Source organism: Chinchilla lanigera, unplaced genomic scaffold (assembly GCF_000276665.1).
Source record: "Chinchilla lanigera isolate Chin_1 unplaced genomic scaffold, ChiLan1.0 scaffold00034, whole genome shotgun sequence".
In the NCBI taxonomy this organism is placed as follows: domain Eukaryota; kingdom Metazoa; phylum Chordata; class Mammalia; order Rodentia; family Chinchillidae; genus Chinchilla; species Chinchilla lanigera.
The window spans coordinates 12,334,462-12,358,393 of record NW_004955435.1 but is presented as its reverse complement, the minus strand read 5'-3'; the positions used below and the strand labels follow the sequence as shown (position 1 = coordinate 12,358,393).

The 23,932-nt window shown below is 38.5% G+C and overlaps 1 protein-coding gene across 1 annotated transcript in view; it reads right to left on the bottom strand.

Moving 5' to 3' along the window:
* Gpsm2 (G-protein signaling modulator 2) overlaps positions 1 to 23,932 on the bottom strand; it is a gene marked incomplete at its 5' end in the record, with an annotated part of 52,801 nt that extends 28,869 nt beyond the window's left edge. Inside the window, 5 exon segments of the mRNA XM_013516518.1 lie at positions 54 to 196; positions 749 to 884; positions 1,255 to 1,476; positions 9,414 to 9,719; positions 23,590 to 23,932. Of these exon segments, the coding sequence (XP_013371972.1) occupies positions 54 to 196; positions 749 to 884; positions 1,255 to 1,476; positions 9,414 to 9,469 (557 nt within the window).

Here is a 23,932-nt window from a genome sequence, read left to right as displayed (position 1 = left end):
GATATACATTGGCCCATAGTTTAGGTGGGCCCATGTGACAATATCAGCCTTACTCATAAAAATCCACGGCGGCCTGCAGAGCATTTCTCACTTCTTCTGGAAATTCTTCAACATCCTGGGTACCAGGGCAGCCAAAACTTTTCCCTTTGGCGTGATACACATTTCCAAGATTGTAAAGTGCTCTTGCTTCTCCCACCTAAGGAAGATATCAGCAAAGTTTGCACTGTGCAATCAGAGGCTAGGTATTTACACTGCTGTCTGTCTTTTTTCTCCCTCCTTCCTTCCGTCTCTCACCCACAAATATATAATATCTTTGATATTACTATCATCAAGAGAAAGGTCTTTATTTTTGCAGTGTTAGATATTGAACCCAGGGCTACATCCTCAACCCTCTGTATTTTTAGACAGGCTCTGGCTAAGTTGCTAAGGTGCCCAGATGGGAGTTGACTTGTGGTCCTCCTGCCTCAGCCTCCCAGAGTGCTGGGATTACAGGCCTGTGTCACCATGCCCAGCTCAGGCGAGAGAAATTTCTACAATGGGCCATCCGTATAGAAGTAAACAAATCATTATTTGTGAAAGAAGGATCGCTCTTATTTTTTCTCTATTTTAAATTTATTATGTTTTATCTTTTACTACTTGTGTATGAACAATCTCTTTTTTAGATAAACTACAGAATGAATACAGTAGTACAAAGCAATTTCATTGAAATATCTGGCATTTGGACTACCATCTAATGTTTCCTCATCACCTTGTCATTAAGCTGTCTGGAAATATCTAGGTGTCGCTGACAACAAACTACGGCTTCGTCAAAATTCCCAAGAACTTTTAAGGTGTTTCCCAGATTGCCGCTAGCTTTGGCTTCTCCCAGCTGGTCTCCAATAGTCCTGGAGGGGAAGAAGGCAAATGGTATTAAAAATATAAACGGCATTAAAATATAAAGCAGCCACAGTAACGTTCTCCCAGAGGACAACTGACATGCTTGAAGAAAGACCCGTTAGCCTTGAAATATACTTTAAATAAAAATATGAAACAACATTTGTGTATTTAAGTTAATTTTCATTTAATTAAACTCTACAGAGTCATTTCAGCACTGTTCATTCAGTTAAGCTGTGTTTAGCCTAAAGATTCGTTTTCAAAGCAATGCTATTGTTAGAACTCACTGAATATATCTAGTTTTCTTAACTGAATGAAGTACTTTTTAAAATAAGTTAGTTTAGGGAGGAGGAAGAATATTGAAAAGTTTACATTAATTACCTTGCAAGAGTTAAATCGTGATGGTGGTATTCTAACGCTTTGGCATAATCATGTAAATAGAAATAAGCATTGCCCAGCTGGCTGTAAATAGCGCTAAGTGTTTTTAGATCTTCAGTTCCAACTTGAACTGCTGCTTCAAAAAATGACACACCAGCACGGCAGTCTCCTGATTTACACAGTCGTTCCCCTTCCAAGGCCAGCTCTAGGCAAGAAGCTTCCATTCTACAAAATTATACAGGACAGACATTTACAACACAGCATTATGACTAATCACAGTGTCTTTAACTTCCTGTAATATACTTTAAGTGTGAACTGCGCGGCTACTTTTGCTCAGACCAAGGCCTTTCTAACTGAAGTATACATATACATTATTGATAAAATACCGAACGGTTATTTGTAGCAAGAGCTAATTTGTCTATTCAAACTTCTCACAGCCTCAGAGGCCTGCTGGACAGGATGGCTAGATGTGTTCATGTGGGGCTCACCTTGAGCAGTTCACTTCAGCAGAGCAATGATGACCGGTGTTTTCTAACCCACTGAGTGTGGCAGACCTGCAGACCCCCTGAGGGCTGGGGAGAACAAGGAGTACCAAGGCAGGGGAGCACTACCCTCCACGCAGGCATCCAGGTGACCTACTGACCTGTCCCCCCACCCCTCCCACTGGCCACCCACCCACCCTCTCCTTTCTCTAGTACTCCATAAAAGAGCAGAATATTTTGATCTAAAAAGCACATTTATAAGACCACTAAGTGTCAAGAAACTCAAAGATAATACAGACATTCTAATTCTCAAATCTGTCCCTTCACCTGAAAAAACTTTAAGAATTGACTCACTGAAAATATATTTGGGAGAAAAAGCAGAGACTTCAGCCCCTCACCCTAACGCTGAGAGGGTCCCTTCACCAAGTGGCCCTGTGTTTCTTCATGACTTCTGCCGTATCTGTGCGCTATCTATTCAGGTAACATGCCCATGACTTAGCAAATTTTCTTTAAATTGGCACATTATCTTTACTTTGTCATTAAAAAAGTCTTCGTCGACTGTGTGAGAATCTGTTATATTTATTTTCTTATGCACATTCAACAAATGTAACCGTTAAAATTTAAAAGCTGAATTATCCTCTGGCTAGTGGTATACATTTCATTCTTTGAAAATTCTGATTCAGCTCATCAAACTTACGTTTTGGGAACAGCATCCAACGCTCCTCACTAGAATTGCCCTTGAGCCACTCTACTAGAACCACGGTTCGTAATTCTGGCTGCACAACAGCAGAGCTTGCATGGAGCGCTAAACTCTCAGTGTTGGGGCCTACGTTTGGGGTGAGGTCTGTCTATCTGTATTTCCTGAAGACTCCAGGAAATTCTAATGTACAAGCTGGGATGAGAATCAGTTTTAAATAGGAAATGTGAATTAAACTACCACACACCCTACTGTCATTCAAATACGACTGTACGTTTGTATCTGGTAGCAAGTCAATGAATATGTTTCTTCAGGTACTTTCGGTTTATAAATCTTTTTAGATGCATAAATTAAATGGGATTGCAAAAGTAGAAAATAAATCCGATGAAGTGCAAAGAAAAGTATGGACTAAGACAAACAGAGCCAAATACAAAGATTCAAAGAAGACTCCTGGTTCAGAAGAAGCAGATTAATAGGTAGTTTTCCTGTTTTATATCCAAGCTTTGTTTTGGTGTGGTACTAGGGATTAAACCCAAAGCCTCTGCACTGACCTGCATCATTACTTTTAAAAATTAATTAATTGATTTTCTTGAGACAGTGTCTTGTTATGTAGTTCAGCCTGGCTCAAACTCACGGCATTCCTCCTGCCTCAGCCTTCTGAGTGCTGCGGCTACAGGCATGCCCCAACCTGGCCGGCTCCCATTCTTTATTCTTTACTTTCAGATAGGATCTTGCTAAACTGCTATTTCCCAGGCTGGGCTTGGATCTGTGATCCTGCTGTCTAGGCCTTCCAGAGTGCTAAGAGAGGCCTGGGCTACCAGGCCAGGTTTCTCTTTCCTTTCTTTTTCCTTTTAACAATTCAACCGAGTGAGTCAGTGGCCACCACACATTCATAGACTGGTGATTTCACTTTCACTTCACAAGGACCTGTGTAGAATAATACAAGCAAGCCTCCACTTAACTTCTGCTTTAGCGTTTGATGAAGCCAATTAGACAGGAGATCTAAAGATAAATCTGTAAATTGGAAATCTTAAATCTTTTAACCTGCTCCTCCAAAGTATATAAATAGAACATACACAGACTGATGCTCTTGCTTCAGCACTCTTGCAACTAGCTGTTTGTCTAGGGGAAAGACGACTATTGTTAGCATGTCTGCAGGGGAGAGTAGCACTGGTAAGCCGGTACATTCCTTCTGTAACACTGGAAAAATCTTTTCATGTTAAACGAGAGACTCTCCAACCACACACACAAAAATGAAACCTTAAACCTTAAAAAAAAACATTCACATTCCCTTCATGTCAGTTCACAATAAAGCCTATTTTTGTCTTTCACAAGTGTAAACTGTTCATTCACAAGTGAAAACTACCCTTATTTAAAAGTATTTTGTTTTATTTTGTTTTTTGAGACAGGGTCTCACTCTATAGTCCAGGCTGGCCTTTAACTCACTGTGTAGCCCAGGCTGGCCTTGATCTTGTAGCGATCCTCCTGACTCAGTCTCTTGAGTGCTGGGGTTACAGGCGTGCACCACCACACTCTGCTCAAAGTATTTCTGAATATAAGGAATTTATTAAAAGGAATTATAAGAAAAAGAAATTATGAGTATTTTATGATTGTCTGAGGTTACTGGAATATTCTTTGCATAGAGAAAAATAAACCAGCGAAACATCTACTATGGCCAGGCGTGGTGGTACATGCCTGTAATCCCAGCACTCAGGAGGCTGAGGCAGGAGAATCATTGTGAGTTTAAGGCCAGCCTGGGCTACAAAGTGAGCTCAAGGCCAGCCTGAACTGCATAACAAGACCTTGTCTCAAAAAAGCCAAAAAAGAAAAAAAAAAAAACAAAGAAACCAAAACCCTGCTATGTAAAAAAGTGATGTTTATTAAAAAAATTTTTTTCCAAATAAGATAATCTGAACCAGCTGTCTTTATTTGTCTAATGAAACCACTGAAGTTCTAAGAACAGTCACAGGAAAAATGGGAAAAGCTAGTTCAATATATAAAATATTTTTCTTATTAAAAAATTTACTCTAAGCATTCTAATCATATAAAAATTATATATCCAATATTTTCACTGCTAGGAATATATCTTAAGGGTATATTTACACCAATTCAAAAGACATACAGTATCTGAACAAGTGTTTATAGCAGCAAAGAACTACAAGTAACATAACATTCATCAATATAGTAATGATTTTAAAAACTACAGGCTGCGATGCGTGGCGCATGACTTTGCCAGGGCAAGCAAGGGATCCCTGCACACAGCGGCTCCCTCAGTTCAGGACGACTGGGCTGCTGGCCAGGAAGCTGCAGATGAAGCAGAGTGGCTACTCATACACTGCACATGGCATCTGTATGTATAAATTAGAAGTTTAAAGCACTTGTCTGTATCCATAAAAGGGCTGGGGATATAGCTCAGTGGCACAAGAGCCTGCCTGGCAAGCACGAGGTCATGATTTCAATTCCCAGTACCAAAAAGGAAAAAAAAAAAACCATTTAATGTATCCGTATAAGGCAGAAAAATGTCTTCTTCAAAAAAAGTATCTTTAAGCCCGGCATGGTGGCGCACACCTGTAATCCCAGCACTCAGGAGGCTGAGGCAGGAAGATCCCACAAGTCTGAGGCCAGCCTGGGCTACATAGTGAGTTCAAGACCTGAATGACATAGTGAGACCCTGTCTCAAAAAAGCCAAACAAAAACCAAGCTCAAACAAACAAACAAAAAAAATCAAGTAAGTACCTTTACCACAAATACCTGACTTTTGGAATTTAATACATTATACTGGAACCATCAATCCAAATGATGTGATGGCTAAGCTGTGTTGATAAGTGGTTTCGTAAGAGTTACACATTTAGAAAAAAGCATTTCACAGAACTGTCATTAGAGACAATGAGAGCGAACCAGAAAGCTGCTGGCTACACACTGTCCGCCAAGTCCAAAGCAGCAGGACTGTCCGGAACAAAACACCTGGGGAAAGTTACGCCAGTAACTAGTACTTGAAATAAAGTCCAAACTCCCTACCTTATTATTAATTCTGACATATATCATGATTCTATATTTTATTAGAAAAGAAGTTAATATTCTGGCAAAATACCAACATCTTAATCAAATGCATATAACTGTAAAATAGGGCAGGTTAGTTTATAAATTTTTTAGAAGGTCATTAAATAGTAACAGAGAGAGTAATTTCATATCCTCTCTGCTGCTACGGGAGAATAGAATTACTTCATTTGTTTACCAGTTGGCTTGAAAACAAAGAAGGTATAGAAGACAAGCCAGGAAAATACTTCTCCACTAGAATACATCCCACACACAAAGTTTCTTCTGTTCTTCTGTGCGGTCTGTCTTATCTGACTGTACAATCAAAGCAACTGTATTACTAATAACTATAAATAAACATTACTATCTTTGACTGAAAAGTTTTCATTTTTGCTAAAAATGGATTGGACATCTTAGGCATAGTTGTTTTGTTTTTGAAACAGGGTCTCACTGTGTAGGTCAGGCTAGCTTTGAACTCACTACGTAGCCAGGCTAGACTTGAACTTGCGGTGATCCTCCTGCCTCAGCCTCCCAAGTGCTGGGATTACAGGAGTGTGCAACTATACCCTTCTAGGTATAATTTTTTTTTTGCACAAAAAATTTATTTAAAATTTCTTTTATCATTTTTTTAAACTTCCACACTAGAGTTTGACCTCTACAATCTTCTTTGTCTCTTTAATTTTGGTTTCTTGTGTTTACAAGTATCAGTAAGTATCTAAGATGTTCTAGTTCATCTTGTAAAAGAAAAAGTAGCACCAAGTTATCTAGATTTAATTTCTATGTGGTAACTCAGTTTTAAAAGTGACTTTAACATATTAAACTTAATTCTAAAGTTCTAGCTCTAAGACAGGTATCACTATATAGAAGAGAGACTGATGCTCAGACCAGTTAAGTGACCTACTTACAGTCAGGAGACGATAAAGCCGAGAAGTGAAATTTCATTTTTGTTTCCAAACCCAGTGCTCTCTCTACCACTCCATATTACCTCAAACTATGCTTCAGGAAAGAGTACTATTAACTACTGCATTTACCTAGCAAAATTACAAAATTCAATTCCAAAACTGTATTTCTTTACAACTTACTGCAACAGTCCTAGTTTTACACTACTAACGTATTGAAAGGTTTATTCTTCATGGCAACAACGATGAATAGGGACATATACCAACACAAAACCAGAGACACTAGTGTAATGACCACAATGTGTCCATCTTGCAACTTCAGCAACTCCCAATATAGGTACTATCAGTATGTACCTCATCTCTACTCTCAAGTACATTCTGGACAGCATATGATTTCATATATAAACATCTTAGTATAGGGCCAGGCACATAGCTCAGTAGCACAAGGGCCTGCCTGGCAAGCATAAGGTCCTGAGTTCAATTCCTAATACCAAAAAACCCGACAAATAAATAAATAAAAATAAATAAATATCTTAGTATATACCTCTAAAAGATGAGTCTTTTTAAAAAAATAATACCATTTTCATACCTAAAAACTTCTTACTTCTTTATATCAAACATATAATACTTTAAAGGTTGACAAACTAACTCCATTTTGTTATCAATATCCATTTTCCCAAAAAGGTAAAACTATTTCATATAGCATTCTGATGTCCCTTAGGAAATTTCTTAGGTTTTTTTTCTGTCTTTTTGAGACTGGGTTTTGCTACGCACTTCAGGCTGGCCTTGAGCTCACTTTGTAGCCCAGGCTGGCCTTGAATTCACAGCGATCCTCCTGCCGCAGCCTCCCAAGTGCTGGGATTACAGGTGTGAGCCACCACTTCTGCTAGGAAATTTCTTAGCGTCCAAGGAACTACTCCGTTTCAAAATTACAAACTCATTATACTTGGAAACTCCTCCGAGCTAGCCAAAGATGTCTGGCATGAAACAATCAAATGGATAAAACACTACATGCTAAATACTTATTATAGTAAACCTAACATAAAAGATTCAAATCATTACCCACAATTACACAGCAATCCAAGAGAATCTAGAATGCTAGATCTTATTGTACTGATGAAGCCAGGGATTAGTTCAGTATGCTCTTATAAAAGGTTACAAATTTTTAAGTTTCCACTTGATGAAGGCCTATAGCAATGTTTGACCTGTGCTGTCTCGCGGAGAAAAAACAAATCTTCGATCATCCCACAGGCAGTGGTCCAATCTTGCTCCTTATCTACTGCTCTTACAGTGACGCATGCTGCTCTCTAGGATGTTCTGCAGGACGGATAAACATCGTAATGGTTCATACCATGGTTATACCCAATGAAACCCAATGGACACGTGTACCAGCCAACATGCTAAGCATCAAGGCAGCCCGAAGGAGCTAGCAGTCCGAAGGAGAAGTGAGGCGGCAAAAACAGCCATAAAAACAGATTCGCTGAATTTTAACATGGTGCGAAAACAGAAATACGCACCGGTCATAATGTGAGTATACACAGGGCATACTCCAACTACAGAGTTTACAGACGATTTCCGGGAGAAAGTGACAGGGAGGGGAATTCTGGTCCTAACATGTAGCATGAGCGAAAGCACTGAGACACACAACAGTGTAATGAGCAAGGAAACAACGGCGGGAAGTAACGTCCACGGGAGAGGCAGAAGCCAGATGTGAAGGAGCTGTGCACGGTGTTAACTTTGGCTCTGCTACATACGGGCCATCTTAGGCTTTCAGCAGAGAGGTTGCACGGTTAGTGCTTTGTTTTTAGACTGATGCCCTCTAGTAGCAAAAAACGTGGACTGTAAGAGGCAAGAACGGACAGGGTGAGGAGCCTGGAGGAAAGACCCTGGGACCTGAGCCACAGCAGTGGTGGCGGGGACGCAGACGAATCTGAGACACAGGAGGCTGAAGTGGCACATCTGCACGCTGGCAAAAGAGGCAGAGGAAAATATACGTAACTTTCAGACTTCTGGAAACACGGTCCAATGGGTGGGCTGAGGGCATTTAGTATTAAAAGCTCATCTTGTGTTGAAAGTCTTCCTTCATTTGAAACTTCGTTTTTAATACAAATGTTCTTACCTCAACCTGTATAAACTTCCTTGGCACCGTGCTCTAACATAAACATCTATTTCACAGGATGATGAACCTCCTCATTACTGCCTAAACATATATGTTAAGACATCTGAGATTTAGTAGCAAACAGTTTCACTCAGATTTTTTTTTTTTGGTCATTTTGAGACAGGGTCTCGCTATGCAGTTCAGGCTGACCTTGAGTTCCCTTTGTAGCCCAGGCTGGCCTCAAATTCGCAATGATCCTCCTGCCTCAGCCTCCCAAGGGCTGGGATTACAGGCGTGTGCCACCATGCCTGGCCTCACTCAGATTTTAAATGCACACTATTGCTTCAAAATTCTGGTGTCTATATCATTAACTTAAAGCAGTTTTGACAAAGAACTTACTATTATCTGATCATTTTACTAAATAATTGATTGTTTTTATTTTATGGTTTGAGCAATGACCAGAACTTCTAGAATAAATATTAAACAATGATGACAGTACAGATATGCTTGTTTTGTTCCTGTTATATCAGAAATGTCATTAATATTTTCTCACTAAATATCTGTCATGTTTAAGTGGCTCACTTACGAAAGATCACCACTTAAAAATCAGAACACAAAGTTAGGTCCTCAGCTGACCACATAAAAAATTCATCATCAAAAAAAAAAAAAAAAATTCATCATTTACCCCCAAAAGATAGTCTATTTTTATATGTGCATTACATGAAAGTTATAAAAGATGAAGTAATTATTCATAAACTTTTCCAGAGAACATTAACAAATCATTTTCCTATAGAATGGATATAAAAACTTGCAACGGAGAAAATACTGCTTACAGAACATACTAACTAACGATAGCTGGTATATCTTGAATTATTTCCAAACTGAAAACTGAAACGGGCAGAGTTTAAGTACGGACTAAAAGTAATCCACTAATAAAGCAATGGTCTTACCTGTAACGAACATGAAAAGAATGGTCTTCCCTCATGCTTATTAAGTTTTCCTCCATCGAGGCATATTATAAGCTGAGTGAAATATCACAGTATCTTATTTTGTGCCAATCCAGTTCTTTACAATGTAGAATTGGTTGCAGAACACTGTCCGGTTAGTACATTAATGAACTGGTGTTAATACATCCTAAGCTCCTGCTTCTTCTTTATTAATAATGAAAGGAGGTCAATGTCAGACAGCTTAAAGGTTCAAAATGTATCCCAGATCCTTGCATCTCTGGCCCTTTCAGCGGTGCTTCAGCAACATTTCTGCAAAAGGAACACAAGATGCTTGGCTTGAAGTCCTATTTTTGAAGAGTAACCTAAAGTAACCCTGAGCGGCACATAATCACACAGCTAACTCCACACACGGCTGTCACGTCACTCACTACAGCAAACTGCGGAACGCTTAAGTGTCATCCTGGGGATTATAAATAATAGGCATGTGAACGGAAGAGATTTGAGAATTGCCCTTTAATTTTTTACAATGATTTAAATGCAACAATTTATGTAATATTCTATTACAGAGTGTGTATCCTTTTAGTACTTAAAAATTATGATGCTTTGAACTCTTTAAAATTGCTTTGATAAATCAAAAGAAAAAATACTTAAGTTCATTGTAAATTCTGTAAATTTGTTTCTTCAAAGATACACTGATGATTAAGTTACATGTATATTCACTTGCTCTCAAGTAAGTTTTATTTAAGCCCTTTAAAATGTTATTTATATCGAATGAGTGCAAAAGAATGATGCAACAAACATGGACTTAACACCACCCACCGTAAGACAGAGCAGTACCCCCGCCTGGGTGTCTCCGTGGTGCCCCAACTTACTTCTTTCCTCTCTCATGCGACCCCTAAAGTAAATTTTGCTATCGTTCCACTGCTCATCTTTACAACTTCTCCGTAAGTAGGCCCTGAATAATGTATTATTTAGTTTTGTGTAGTTTTCTTAACCTTGTTTCTTTTCTTTTTTTTTTTTTTATTTTACAGAGAATAAAAAAAATAAAAACTATACAGAATTTCCAAACAAGATGATAGGAAATTAACAGTGGTTATTATATTGCATAGTTATCTTCAAAGTAGTTGCTCAGAGTATCAGATGTAAGAGTGATCAAACCATATAAACCTTATGTTTCTGAGATGCGTCTCAATTATTGTCTACAATTTGCATAATTTTATTGCTATATTCTACTCCATACTTCTCATTCTACTATTGATGGGCATTTGAATTTCTTTTTCTTTTCTGTTATTATTAAATGTACCACTATGGGGGCTGGGGATTTAGCTCAGCGGCACAGCGCCTGCCTGGCAAGCGCAAGATCGTGAGTTCAATTCCTGGTACCGGAAGAAAAACAAAAAACAAAAAAACAACAAAATAAATGTACCACTATGAACACTGATATTAATAATCTAATGTACTAGTTAGGCAGCAGAACAGATACAAAGAGAATGACAAACATAAAAAGTGAAAAATATTGAACAGCAGTTGAAAGAAAAGGAGAAAAAATGAGAAGCTCTAACATAAATCTAACAGGAGCACTAGCAAGAGGAGCAAAGGGCAGTAAAGGCAGATCTTCATGAGTAAAGACAGAACTTTGCAGAATTAAAGACATGAATCAGCACACTAAAGCAGCACATCGAGTCCTAAAAGCGAATCTGTGATCGGTAGCTGGAATCTAGGTGATAGGTAGCTGGAATCGAGGCCATCTTACTATGAAGATTGTTTTGCTTATTGTATATTTGTGTATGTAGTATAACTATTTTGTACAGCAGAGGATTGTAACTACTATTTAGGCTGTGCAGATTTGAAATTTACCTGTTTCACTGGCTGTTTGAAGAGGTGTGGATTGTCTTTTATATAGAGATCTACATGAAAACTGCTAATACAAACCACACCTAAAGAAATTTTAAGAATTTGGCAGTCAGTCATTTGGTGTAATCTGAAATGTAGCTGCTGAATACCTAAAGTAAATCCCTGTTCTCTGAAGTTTTTTGATTGAGCTGGTTGAATACTTTGAAAAGCGATCAATTCTAACTAATGAACTGATTTCCCAGTAGGATTCTGCATATTACCTGTATAGTAGTTATATGGACATGTTTCTGTGCATGTTTGCTACACAGCTGTAAGGTGTCCCTGTATTTAACTGTTGTACCTGTCAACTTTCAATAAAGCATATATAAAATGTTGATAAAAACAAGTGAATCTATGCTCAGATATATCACAGCACATCAGATATACACTACAACCTTTAAGGTAGCAGTTAAAAGGACAAATAGGAACCTGGCAGTGTTGTAATCCCATCACTCTGAGAGGCTGAAGCAGGAAGATTCCAATTTCAAGTCCTGCCTGTGTGACCCTGTCTCAGAATTTTAAAATACAGACATTCCTTGTTTAACAACCTGTTTAACGACTTCCAGACTTATGACAGAGAGGTGCACTGTTTAGACTTAGGACCTACTGCTTGGACTTATGATCTGTCTTTTTTTTGTACAGTTCAGTAAATATTGTTTATACAGCCACAGTGTTTTTTTGTACAGTGCACCTTGTTTATACGGTACTAAAATTTTTGCGGGGTACACTGCATAGTACAGTACTGTAGTTTTATGTTGTTATACATTACGGTACTGCATGTCAAGGTTATGCAAATAAAAGCAAAGTCTTAACACTGGAGTTTCTTTTGACCATTTCTTTGTTCTGAATATAGTAATGTACATACTCTATATACTTCCCCACTTTGTGACCAACTCAGTTAGTGACCTAGTCACAGGACGGTCACTTAGTTGTTAAATGAGGAATAGCTGTAAAAGAGGCTGGGGATATAGCTCCATGCAGAGCATGTGGGGTTTGATTCCCACTGGCGGGGAGCGGGGGAGCGAGAGGGGGAGAGAGAGAGAGAGAGAGGAAGAGGTGGAGAGAGAGAGAGAGAGGGAGAGAGAGAGAGAGGGAGAGAGACCTGGAATATCAGTGTTATAAACAACACTTACAGGCCAGGCCAATTAATCCAACATTTTACTACTCCATTTCTGGAAGGTCTTAAAACAGCTAATGCTAATTTTAAATAGTCCTATTAGAAAGTTCGTTCATACTTTGAGCATTTTCTCCACTTCCACCTATTGGTCCTGGTTCTTCCTTCTGCTGCCATATATAATAAAGCCCAATTCTTCTTCAGCATAACACTTTTAAGCACCTCAGCTATAACATAAACCAGTCTGTACAAAACTATCCACTGCTTTGTTAATTAAGCACAGTTTGAAAGAGGAACAGCAAAGTAAGGTGAGAGGGAGGAAGGCAGCGAGCCTGGCCTGGGTACACTGATAAAGGTCTCTAGAGGAAATGAAGTTTCCATATTAACCAGTCTGGCATGTAAAAAAACCCACAAAATACTACTCTTCCTATTTCTTCTCTTGCCCAACAAAGGAAGCAATAACTTAAGATAGGTCACAGCTATTAATCTAACAAGTCTCTTTTCCTTTTGTTCACAATTCACCTGTGCCTCTTTCTTAATTAAAAAAAAAAAACAAAAACACCACAAAAGGAGTCAGTATGGATGTTTTGTTTTTCGTTTTTTTTTTTTCTGGTACCGGGAATCGAACTCACGACCTTGCGCTTGCCAGGCAGGCGCTGTGCCGCTGAGCTAAATCCCCAGCCCCGAGTCAGTACGGATGTTCAGGACAACAGCTCCCAAGTGCACTTGGATAACACAGCAGCTAACATGGCAAATAAGCTGTCAATTATTATTCACTAGGAGGTTTCAGTTTGATGTTTGTAAAACAGGACAAAAGGAATGGTATCAAGGTTTATTTACCTTGAAATTAAACTGTAAGTAATTTAAATATTTTCTCATCTATCAGGTTATAATGAAATTCCAAAATTTACCAATATTTAAAATGTTAATTTCATATTAAAGTGTAAGTATTATAAATGAAGTTGCAAAGTACCTTACTTTATGACAACTATGTAGACAGCCACTTTTAAAATAATTAAAACCATCAAGGAGACAATGCTATTCAGTATTTTATGAGGAATTTTTTATTATTCTCAAAAGAAAGTATCTAAAAGTCACATTACAATTTTCATAACAATGACACAGCATTTATGCACCGCCCCCACAGATGATCCCAATGAAGGCTGCCTATGTATTAGGCAAGTGCTCTACCAGTGAGCTACACTACATTCACAACCCGGTAGCATTTTGTATTTGAAAATTTTATTTACTGCTGGGCATGGTGGCACACGCCTGTAACCCCAGCACTCGGGAGTCTGAGGCAGGAGGATCCTTGTGAGTTCAAGACCAGCCTGGGCTACACAGTGAGCTCAAGGCCAACCTGAACTGCACAGCGAGACCCTGTCTCAAAAAGACAAAAATAAGTAAATAAATAAATAAAATTTTATTTACTGAACAAACAAGCAATTCTTGACTCATGATTCACTTTGCAAGAACTCCTAACCAATTTAGTAACAATGTGTTCACTCGTGTTCCACATTACCTCTAGTTAACAAACCCACTTCATATTTACTTTTCTGTTTGTTTTGTTGGTACCGGGAATCAAACTCAGGGCCTTGTGTGTGCCAGGCAGGCGCTATGCCACTGCCCCCCGCTTCATATTTAACACTATATATATGCATATGGACATATTAACGTCTATACCTATAAACATATATGTAAATGTACTATATATAATGTAACACTAGTAACACCTGCAAGTATTAAATTACAAATTTGTTCATTAGGATAAGAATATGTAAGGAACTGGAAATAGGAATTACAGATTTGAAAGATTAAGTGATCAAGTTTTAACCTTCTAACCTCTACTACCACTCACAGCCAATAATCTTCAAGAAACACATTCATCCCTTAGTAGTGCCTTCCCAAAATGGTCCCAAAACCTCACTACTAAGTGCTAGCACCATCCTTTGGTCTGACTAGACAGGATACAGTGACTCTGGATTCAATCCCTAGTAGCAAAGAGAGAGAGAGATCATTTCTTCCATATCACAGGAACTGACAGAAGCACAAAGAAAAATCTACGAGTATTAGTACATAACTTTTTGCTTCACATTTAAGTGTCTGATTACACGGTCAAAATGAGGAAACTTCCTTCATTCAGCAAGCTGGATTGCTTGGCTCTACTTACGCCACTGTCAGTAAAAAGCTTGCAAACTAAGTGACAGGAAAAAATGGAGCGCAGATGGTTACACTTACAGCTTTGTGCTTCTTCCAATCTATCTGTTCCTGGCTGCAAGAACTTTTGGTCTGTTTTCATTCGAAGATCTACATGAACTGGTAACGCCCATATAGATAAAGGACTTTTCTTCCTTCCAACTTGTCATTTAGATTTCTAAACTTTTCATATCCTAATAATTTCCTCTAAAGTATAATGTTCCAATTCTCCAAATCCCTTTTAGTTGTAATGTGTCAAGTCAAATAGTTGCCCTTTTTCAATTTGGGCAAGAGTAAGTATGTGGAAGAATCAAAATAAAGTTGTTACATTAGAATTCAGAGTACAGTTTGTGGTAACAATATGCAACATAGTAATCATGGGTGAAATAAAGTAGCATGCTAAATACCCATTTCTAGGGTAAATTCAACTATCCCAGGGAAACTGGCTATTTCCTGTCAAATTACGTACCTGTAAATAGACACTAACTCATTTTGAGATGGGTGCAGTGTGGCTGTCACCTAATCCTACTCATTTATTTTGCTGTTCTGGGGATAGAACCCAGGGCCCCCTGTGTGCCAGGCACATGCTCCACCATCGCGCTGTATCTCCCTCTCTCTAAACTTCTATCTCTGACTCTTTAAGACGGCAAGTATGAGGAACACTACCCACAAGATTAAGAACAGGTTAGTAAGAGCAGGAACTTGATAAACACAGGAGCATATGAGAAGAGCATGCACAAGAAAAAGCAGAGTGTCCTAAACAGAGGTAACAAAGAGCTTGATTTTATTGTGACAGATGAGGAGGAGGCAACTAATAGCAAGAAAAACTATTCTTACATCAAAATGTACGACTGACGTGAGAAACTAGTGGGGAAATGTCTGATGGGAGGAAAGCAGAACTGAGTGACTAACACTCTTGAATTTTACACATCTTTGAAACTAAAAAATTTTTAAGTACTAATGAAATCTAAATGTTACAGTAAGTCACTGGCAAAGTTAGAGAAAAATTTCATCAGAGAAAAAACTTAAAGCAATACATAGGCCAGGCATGGCGGAGCACGCCTGTAGTCCCAGCACTTGGGAGGATGAGGCAGGAGGATCGCTGCAAGCTCGAGACCAGGCTAGGCTACAATGTGAGCTCAAGGTCAGCCTGAACTGCATAGCGAGACCCTGCCTTAAAAACAGCAAAAATTTAAATAAATAAATAAATACAAAGCAATACATAACAGCCCTGATTTCTTTATTCAACATACTTAATCTCAGGGGCTGGGGATGTAGCTTAGCGGCACAGCGCCTGCCTGGCAAGCATAAGGTCTTAAGTTCGATTCCCAATACTGGACAAAAACCAAAAAAAAAAAAAAACAAAAAAAACATACTTAATCTCTAAGCCAATACTGTAACCAAACTGCTGTACAATATTGTGAATTAAAGATGAACTCAAGATCACATGCATGTATCTAACCATCCCCAATAGTGTTGAGCATGGTTTCAGTATTAACAAGTGGCATAAACCAAACACACACTATATAACCCCAAATTAACAAACTTAATCATAATGCTTAGTCAAGCAGATCATCCTATGCATCACCATTGTGGGGAAATGGGAATTTGCTACACACTATGCAGCAAAACTGGTCTTACTAGAAATCAGGCTTCAAAAGCTGTATTAATAAAGTTCTCCTTCAGTAAATATATAATCCTGAAATATGTACTCCAAATAAGGTCAGGTACTGCTTTACTGTAATCTAAGTCTGCAACAATCAATGTTCAGTTTGAGATTTAGGTTAAGTTGGTTTAGACAGCAAGTATTATTACAAGTGTAAATGCTAACTCACACGCGATTAAGAACTTCAGGACTGGGGGTATAGTTCAGTGGCAGAGCACGTGCCTAACGTGTGAGTACACAGCTTTGATCCCCAACAATGCAAAATAAATAATTCAATGAAAACTTTCTTGTTTGTTTGTTTGAGACAGAGTCTTGCTATATAGTTCAGGTTGACCTTGGACTCACAATGTAGCCCAGGCTGGCTTCAAACTCGCACAACCCTCCTGCCTCAGCCTCCAGAGTGATGGGATTACAGGCATGCACCACCACGCCCAGCTAAATGACAACTTTCAACCAGCTAACTAAACAAAATAATGCTCAAGGGATGAATTAGAATAATGGCTACATGTTCCAAATAAATCTGAAGGCACACCATCAGTCTGACAGTTCCTAAGTGCATCTGTAATTACATGGGTCACTACGAAAGACAACAAATAATACTAAATAAAGTATGATTAGTCTCAAACTCATTTTTATTCTTGGATATTCAGGAGGTTCTGGAACCCATCCCTCTAGGGTAATGAGGAATGGCTGTATAAACCTCTTTGCTTGGTGAGGAAGATTTATACTTTTTTCCATCATATAAACCTAAAAGGATAGCCAAAATACATAAAACCCACACATGAAATTTCAAAACAAATAAATACTAGAAGAAATATAATCTAGAAGAGAAGGATTTGATTATTTCAAGCCTTCAGTTTAGCATTGTCATTAACAGTGGGAAAAGACCAAATGTGTGAGTCTATCCCCAGGAAACGCTGCATGTAGTTCAACAGTAGTTCCCAGCAATCTACACAAAGCACACTATATATATATATATAGTAACTATACTGCTCAAGCAGTTTCTTAGTGTCTTAAGGTTTAGCAGCCCACGAAAATTACAAATGCTGGGCATGGTGGCACATGCCTGTAATACCAGCATTCAGGAGGCTGAGGCAGGAGGATCACTATGAGCTCAGGTCTAGCCTGCGCTACATAGTGAGTTCAAGGCCAGCCTGAACTATCCAGCAAGAACCTGTCTCAAAACAAACAAAAAACCCCCCCAAAAGCCCAGAAAGAAGTCAAACATCAGAGATTTTTCTGAGGTGTGATAAACTAGGAAGGGGCACTATTTTTAGAGTACATACAAAAGGAAGATTGCTTCTATGTAATGTTCCTAATCTTGGTTACATTTTTCCCTCAAAAAGCAGTTACCTGCACGCCTGTAATCCCAGCACTTGGGAGGCTGAGGCAGGAGGATCGTTGCACGTTCAAGACCAGCCTGAGCTACCAAGTGAGCTCAAGGCCAGCCTGAACCGTATGGCGAGACCCTGCCTCAAAAAGACTGAAAAAAAAAAAAAAAAGCAGTTACTGAATACAGGATTATTTATTTACATTTAACAATATAAATACGTTTGGGCTGCCCCAGTGTGGCAGCACATGCCTGAATACCAGCTGCTCAGAGGCTGAGGTGGGGGGTTGCATGTTTGAAACCAGTGAAGCAATTTAGTGGAACCCTGTCTCAAATAAAAAATAAAAAGGGCTGGGGGTATGTCTCAGTGGTAAGAGTGTTTGTGTAGTAGGCCTGGGTTTGATCCCCTGCACCGCAAGAAACAAACAAAAGTATAAACATGTTCAACTAAAGGAAAAAAGTCTTTTATTTCTTATTTCTTTTTTTTGTTGTTTGTTTTTTTGCTTTTGTCTTTTTGAGACAGGGTCTTGCTATGCAGTTCAGGCTGGCCTTGCGCTCACTTTGTAGCCCAGGCTGGCCTCGAACTCACAACAATCCTCCTGCCTCAGCTTCCCGAGTGCTGGGATTACAGGGGTGCGCTACCACACCTGGCTCTGGATAGTTCTTTTTATACTAATACTTTTCTCCCTATTACTTGGCTTTATTTCTTATCAGAGTGAACTTCAGAGCTTAGGAATAATGCTAATTTTCCTTCTGGTAAAACTATTTTAAATAGACATGGTCTTTTTCATCTACTAGTAAAATGAACAACTTTTAAAAAGTTTTAATTAAGCCAAATGCATAAGAAAAATGATTTCTAGCTATTATCAGCATATAAAATTAGATATGTGAAACTATTACAAAATCAAAGAGAAAACTGAATGATAAAAAAGACATTCTAAATTTTAATCAATCATGTATATATTTAGTACTTCCCAAATGACTATTCAGGTTACAAAACCACAAGATTACAAGAAAATGTCAACAACTCCCCCAAAAAGGTTCAAATTAAGCCCAACACCTATAAAACAACCCTGAATATATATGTATTTATATCACTGTTCTTTCTTATCTATAATATTTTTGTTAATAAGTAAACATGTATTTAAATTTTATCCTTTGCTGGGAATATAGCTCAGTGGCACAGTACTTGCCTGGCAAGCACAAGGTCCTGAGTTCAATTCCCAGCACCAAAATAAATAAATAAGTAAATAAAAAAGAAGGATAAAAAAGCCCTATTAAAAAAATTTTTTTATTATCATTTTAGGGTTTACATAAATTATTGGAAAACATAGTATAATTAATAGCTCAAAAAATAAATTTGAAATAGTTTTATAAACACATTACTATGGTAGAAAAAAAATGGGGAACAAGTATTAGAAAATAATGGAGAGTACGTGGCTTTGCGAAAAACTTACCAAGCCACCAAAGAACATGCCCCACTGCCATTTACTGTTACAGTATTACTACTACTCTCCCAATATCTGTGATGTCACTTTTCTCAGTTTCAGTTACTCAGTCAACTTCAGTCAGAAAATATTCCAGAAATAGGTAATTCATAAGATTTAAGTTGTGCACCATTCTGGCCGGCATGATGAAATCTCTCACAGTCCCACCCAGGCTGCAAATCAGACCTGTGCCCACTGTATCCATGCTGTATATACTATCTGCTCATTAGATATTCAGCTGTATATTGGTTATGAGATGAACTGTCAAGGGATCACAGTCCTTATCATCAAATAACCCTTTTTACTTAATTTTAATTAACAATGGTTTCAAAGTACAAGGATGGAGATCCTGGCTATTTATTGTAGTATATTACTATAACTGTTCTATTTTACTATTTTTGTTAATTTCCTACCGCACCTAATTTGCTAACCAAGGTTTCAAATTTTTACTGGGTATGTGGGAAGTACTCCCCATGGATAAGAAGGGAATACTATACCAATGTTGGTCAGCCATTGGCTTTGATGAGTTGATATACATTCATTTAAAAACTCAGTGGTGAAATACAAGTGGTCCTTATTACAAAGCACTATTTTTTCATTTAGTAAATGACAATAAATCAGTTCTTATTAACAGAAAGCCTTTTAAAAAAATCAACTTCACCTTGTTCTTGGGTAGGAACAACCAAAAGTGTCAAAATGGCCATTCTTCCAAAATTGTTATACAGACTTAATGAAATCACAATCAAAATACCAATAACATACCTCACAGAATTAGAGAAAACAATTCTAAAATTCATTTGGAAACAGAAGAGACTTAGAATAGCAAAAGTAATTCTGGGCAACAAAGGCAAGGCAGGGATCATCACAATCGACTTGAAATTATACTACAAAGCTACTGTGATAAAAACAGCATGGTACTGGCAAAAAAAGAAGACCTGAGGAACAATGGAACAGATTAGAAGATGCAGAAACAACTCCAGACACACTCAGCCACTTTATCTTTGACAAAGAAGCCAAACACATTCACTGGAAGAAAGACAGCGTCTTTAATCAATGGTGCTGGAAAAAAATGGCTTTCCACATGTTGAAGATTAAAACTAGACTTATACTTTCTACCATACACTAAACTAAAGTCAAAATGGATCAAAGATCTAAATATTAAAACAGAAACACTAAATCTGCTGGAAGATAGAACAGATAGAACTCTTGAAGACATTAGTGTAGGCATAGTCTTTCTGAACAAAACCCGGATTGCACAGGAACTATCACAAAGAATCACCAACTAGGATCTTACCTTATTAAAAAGCTTTTGCACAGCAAGAGAAACCACCAACAGAGTGAAAAGACAGCCCACAGTGTGGAAAAAAAAAATTTCCCAGCTGTTCCTCAAAGGACTATCTAGAATATATAAAGAACTAAAAAAAACAAAAAACAAAAAACCCCCAGAACTCCCAAATTTAAAGATACAATCCAAAAATGGGCATCTGAAATGAATACATACTTCTCAGATGAGTAAGTAGAAATGGTAAATAAATACATGTTCAACATCACTAGTCATTTGTGAGACACAACTTAAAACAATGCTGAGATTTCATCTCACACCAGAAAGAAAGGCTGTTATAAAGAAATCAACCAATAACAAATGCTGACGGGGTTGTAGGGGAAAAAGGTACCCTTCCTCTCTGTTGGTGGGAACACAGACTGGTGCAACCAGTGTGGAAATCAGCATGGAGATTCCTCAAAAAACTAAAACTAGAGGTTCCACTTGACCCAGCTATTCTCCTTCTTGGTATCTTCCTGAAAGAATTCAAGGCACCATACCACAGCAATACATGCACACCCATGTTTATAGCAGTACAGTCTGTAACAGCTAAATCCTGGAAACAGCCCAAATGCCCATCAACTGGTGAATGGCTAAAGAAGATGTGGTTTTTTTATACAATGGAGTACTACTCTGCCATAAAGAAGGATAAGCCTGAGACATTTCTAGTTAAATGAGTGCACCTTGAGACCATACTCTTTAAGTGAAATCAATTGGACATACATGTAAATATCACATAGTTTCTCTAGTGTGACAAACCAAAAGTGTAAACCAGGACCAAAATGTACAATAGATAATTGGGAAATGGAAAGAAAATGTTCAAATGAGAAGGGGAACAAGGCGGGGGGCAAGAAAAAAAAATACAAGAAGAAACAGAAACACAGCTTTTTGTGGGTAGACAAAGGAAGAGGGGCTGAAAGGGAAAATGGCGGGGGGGAGAAGGAGCAAGATATACCACGTACAGGTACAAATTCCCTATGATGAATGTTATCACCAGGTATATCTGAAATGTACCAATAAAAACCAGAAAAAAATGAAAATAATTTCAAACACATTTTTAAGCAGAAACCCCAAGTTTAAAACAACAAGAAGGGTACCTAGAGAGTTTGTGGTTAGAATTCTTCATAGGAAAAATATAATGAATATGATCCTGTCTTTTCAAAAGATATCACCATTGTGTAGGAAAGTAAACCTTATTCAGTTCAATAATGTTATGAGGTGGTATGAGAAGAATAAACTCTAAGTGTAAAATGGACCAGGGAAAGCTTTTTGGAATCAAGGAAATCTGTACTGCACCTTGAAGAATGGCAGATCTTGCACAACTGGAAAGGATTCTATTCTAGGGAAACCGGTCAAGCATAAGCAGGAAAGTGGGAAAGTAGAGACCATGTTCCAGGATCAGCATAAAGAGCTAGGAAGCATGAAAGACATCTGAGAAGGTAGAACAGTACCCAGTTGATACCTGAATATGTGGCTGAAGCACATATTTGGTCTTTTATTTATACCATGGGGGGGGGGCTGTAGGTTTTTTTCAACAAAGCAAGAGCAAAGTTAAATCTGTGCTAGGACGCTAAACCGGCAGTATCATCTGGGACAGGATGAAAGTCAGCCAGCAGGAAGAACTACTGAATAAGAAGCCTTCTCAGCTCACGACATCAAGCACACTGCTTTGAACACAACTTCCAACAAACTTCTCTCATTTCTTGCCATGAGGTATGAAGAATTCTATAATAGTGAGAAAATGGGGCTTTAATACATTTGCCCCTGTAATAAAGGGCACATGCATATTCCTGCAAATAACTCAGCAAAGTCTTAATTCATCAATGCTTTGATGAAAGTGGCTAATAAAAAAATGCTATGTGATCTAGACAGTAATGAGGCAAGACAGTACAGTAGTTCTAAAAGAAGGACAGAAATATTTCTGCATAGCTCACAACAACAAAACACAGCACCTACAGGCATCTTTAAAGTAAAATTAATCCCCAAATGGGATCCAGAGACGTGCATTTACGAAGACACACAGAGGCACTGGAGCATGTGCTTTGGGTTCAGGTCACGGTTTAAATCACCAGCCTAGTGACTTAATTACATGATCATAAACCAGATTCTCAGAGTTCATGTAGGCATGATAGTTATCCAACACGTGTAGTGATGATTTGAGATTTGATTTATAAAGCACCTAACCTGTTCCTGGCTGTGGTACATAACAGAAGTACCCAACAGTCTAAGAGTAACAGTGATAATAGCTGTTATTATGAAATAGAATATGTCAATTAGAACAGACTTAGAATAGTCTACATCTGTTAGGTTTTCAATTTTAGAATTCCAGAGAACTACGAAAATTTTTTTGGTACACCTCAGAAATATTTTATGCTTAAAGGCTCTTTTAAAAACTACTACATCTTAAAAAAATAAAAAATAAAAACTACTACATCTTGTCACTATCGTAATTAGCCTAGTACCTAGTCCTCAGATTAAAATATATTTGTAATATCCAGTGTCTGACTTAAAGGACGACCATAAAACTAAACTGCTTATCTTGCCAAAAAACGATTTGGGGGGATGATATCCCTGCAACAACATCACACAACGTTTCACTTCATAACCAGTCCACTCCTTAAATTATAAGTAGCAGCCTCTGCAATTGCTTGCCCAAATGAGATGTAAAGAAGAGTAGGTCCGAACCCCCACCCTCCTACACACGACCATGCCAGCCAACAGCGATCTTCCCTTGTATTTCTAAACAAACGAGCGAAGCTAATCTTGTCACGCAAACGTGGTACTTATCAGAAGCAATTACAATAGGCCACTGTCAGGCTGGGGATCTTCCGTGCAGGCTTCTAAAGCGGCAGCTTGAAAATCAGCTCGGAGGGTCGTGTTAACGTCCAGCACACACCATCCTGCACCAGTACAAGCCCACAGAAAGGAAAGCCAAGAACCTACTTATTTGAATTCTACGAGTGAGGTTAAATTACGCATCAAGGTAAGTAAAATTTCCACCCTTACTGGTTTTTAACAAAGTTCAAACACTGGTTAAAATGCTCTAACTGGTTTGTAAGGAAATGACAGATTTTCCACCTTTTGCTTTACGCTAGCCTATAGAATCCAGGAAAGGGTTTTCCTAACATTTTATGCTTAAAACTTTTTGCAGCAACTACCAGTTTCAGCTTACCAATACAAAATCGATCGGTTGGTGTCCAAAAGTTCACGGGTCTAAATGCGACAGAGGCAAATATTTGATACAAACGGCCTGCTTCGAGCACCCAGCGCGCGACTACGAGCGGCTGCGACCCGCCTCGGATTCGATTCCGGGGGACTCGCACTTTCTCATCTGCTGTGTGTCACGCCCGGAATATGAGGCGTTACTGCGCCCCAGCGTAAATTTTACGTATTTAAAAATCTAGGGAACGGAGTTCCTAAGCCTTGCCCTCACTCACAACGTTCAAACCCGAAAGCCGCAGAGCCCGTGTGCGGGGCGAAGCGCTGCCCCGCGCTGCCGCTTCCTCGGCGCCCCC